At 41.5% G+C, this 1,454-nt stretch overlaps 1 protein-coding gene across 1 annotated transcript; it reads left to right on the forward strand.

The window, feature by feature from the left end:
* On the forward strand, window positions 1–526 carry SDHB (succinate dehydrogenase complex iron sulfur subunit B; the record flags this gene model as incomplete). Its single annotated transcript, XM_073601560.1, is given in 1 exon segment — window positions 1–526. A coding segment is annotated over 1 exon segment (80 nt), but the record flags the coding sequence as incomplete, so codon positions are not given.
* Between the last annotated feature and the right edge of the window lie 928 nt (window positions 527–1,454).

The following is a 1,454-nucleotide window of genomic DNA, read 5'->3' on the forward strand; positions in this document are numbered from 1 at the left end:
AGGGTCTCAATCCTGGCAAAGCGATCGCAGAGATTAAGAAGATGATGGCGACCTATAAGGAAAAAGCCGCCGTGGCATAACATCCCCCGAGACTTCCAAACGTATACGGATCGAACGCACAAGAGTCCCTTCTCCACTAAGAACTCTCTGCCAAGCTCCGCCCACCGCGTTTCTGGTCAGGGCCTTCCCGACACCTTTTAATTTTGTTTTTCTGCTTCATGGCTGTAGAGAAGTCACTGATTGAATTGTACGCTTCTTTACAATGCTGAAATTAAAACGATCGGTCTGTGTGTAGACTGCCTGAATAGGTCTGGGACAATCGCTGTTATTTTTATAGATTTTTTTTTTTTTTTTTTTTTTTTCTTCTCCTCCGAGGACAGAGCGCGTCTCGGACCTGCCGCTGGAAGCTCATTGGTGGCGGAATTCATTCGATGGAACCAGAAGTTCCGGCACGGCTCGCTTGGTTTATTGTTTTTAAAATGTAAAGGTTGCTTTAGCACTCAGATAACTAAAATACTGAGACTGACGTGTGTCCTCCATCTGTATGATGTCCTCTGATCTCTCTGCTGCACTTATCATAAAAGAGTATAAAATACACATTTTGTGCATTCGATCTCCGCGAGTGAGCAAGAAAAAGAACCGCCATAATTATCTGCTTCCCACCCGGCCAGCGTCTATAGGCCGGGCAGGAAGCTGTTCTGCGTAGGATGTCCCACCCAGAACACACCTTGTGTGGGCCCCATGGGCTATGCCGATGACGGATCTCACTCTACCGGGCTACTGCCGGTACCGTGTGATCGCTGTGACCAATCGCAGCAGATCACATGACCATTGTACACAATGGATGGCTTCCATTTATTGTGGACTATTGTTGTGCTCGCTGTGATTGGTCACAATGATCACATGGTACACACAGGGCCAATCACAGCCCATCTGTACCGTGTGATTAGCTGTGGCCAGTGACAGATAATCACAATACACACTGAATGAATTGATTTTTCATTTAGTAGAAATGGCTGCTTGTAACACTAAATAAGTAATAATAATGTGATTAAAATCCTGATCACCTCCCCAGAGTAGTACAATGTTACTATGGTAACCCTGTATTGCCCTGGTTGCAGTGTGTGACAAAAAAAAAGTAATAAAAAAAAAAAAAAAAAAAAGAATGTGTGGGATGTTTGTTTTTGTTTTTATTTTCTATTTTTTTGTTTTGTGTTTTTTTTTTTTTTTTTTTTTTTTTTTTTAATTTGTTTTGTTTACTTTTTTTCATTTTCCAAAGAAAGTGACAAATTACAATTAAAAAAAAAAAACACACCATGCCTCCTACTAAATACCTTGGACTGTCTACTTTCCAAAAAGGGGTCATTTTGAGAGGTATTTCTACTGTCCTGGCCTTTTCAGGTCTCAAGAAATGAGATCAGCTGTCAGGATTGGTTGACTTTCAGACAGATAGA

This window comes from Aquarana catesbeiana, linkage group LG10 (genome assembly GCF_042186555.1).
Source record: "Aquarana catesbeiana isolate 2022-GZ linkage group LG10, ASM4218655v1, whole genome shotgun sequence".
NCBI classification, from domain to species: Eukaryota; Metazoa; Chordata; class Amphibia; order Anura; family Ranidae; genus Aquarana; species Aquarana catesbeiana.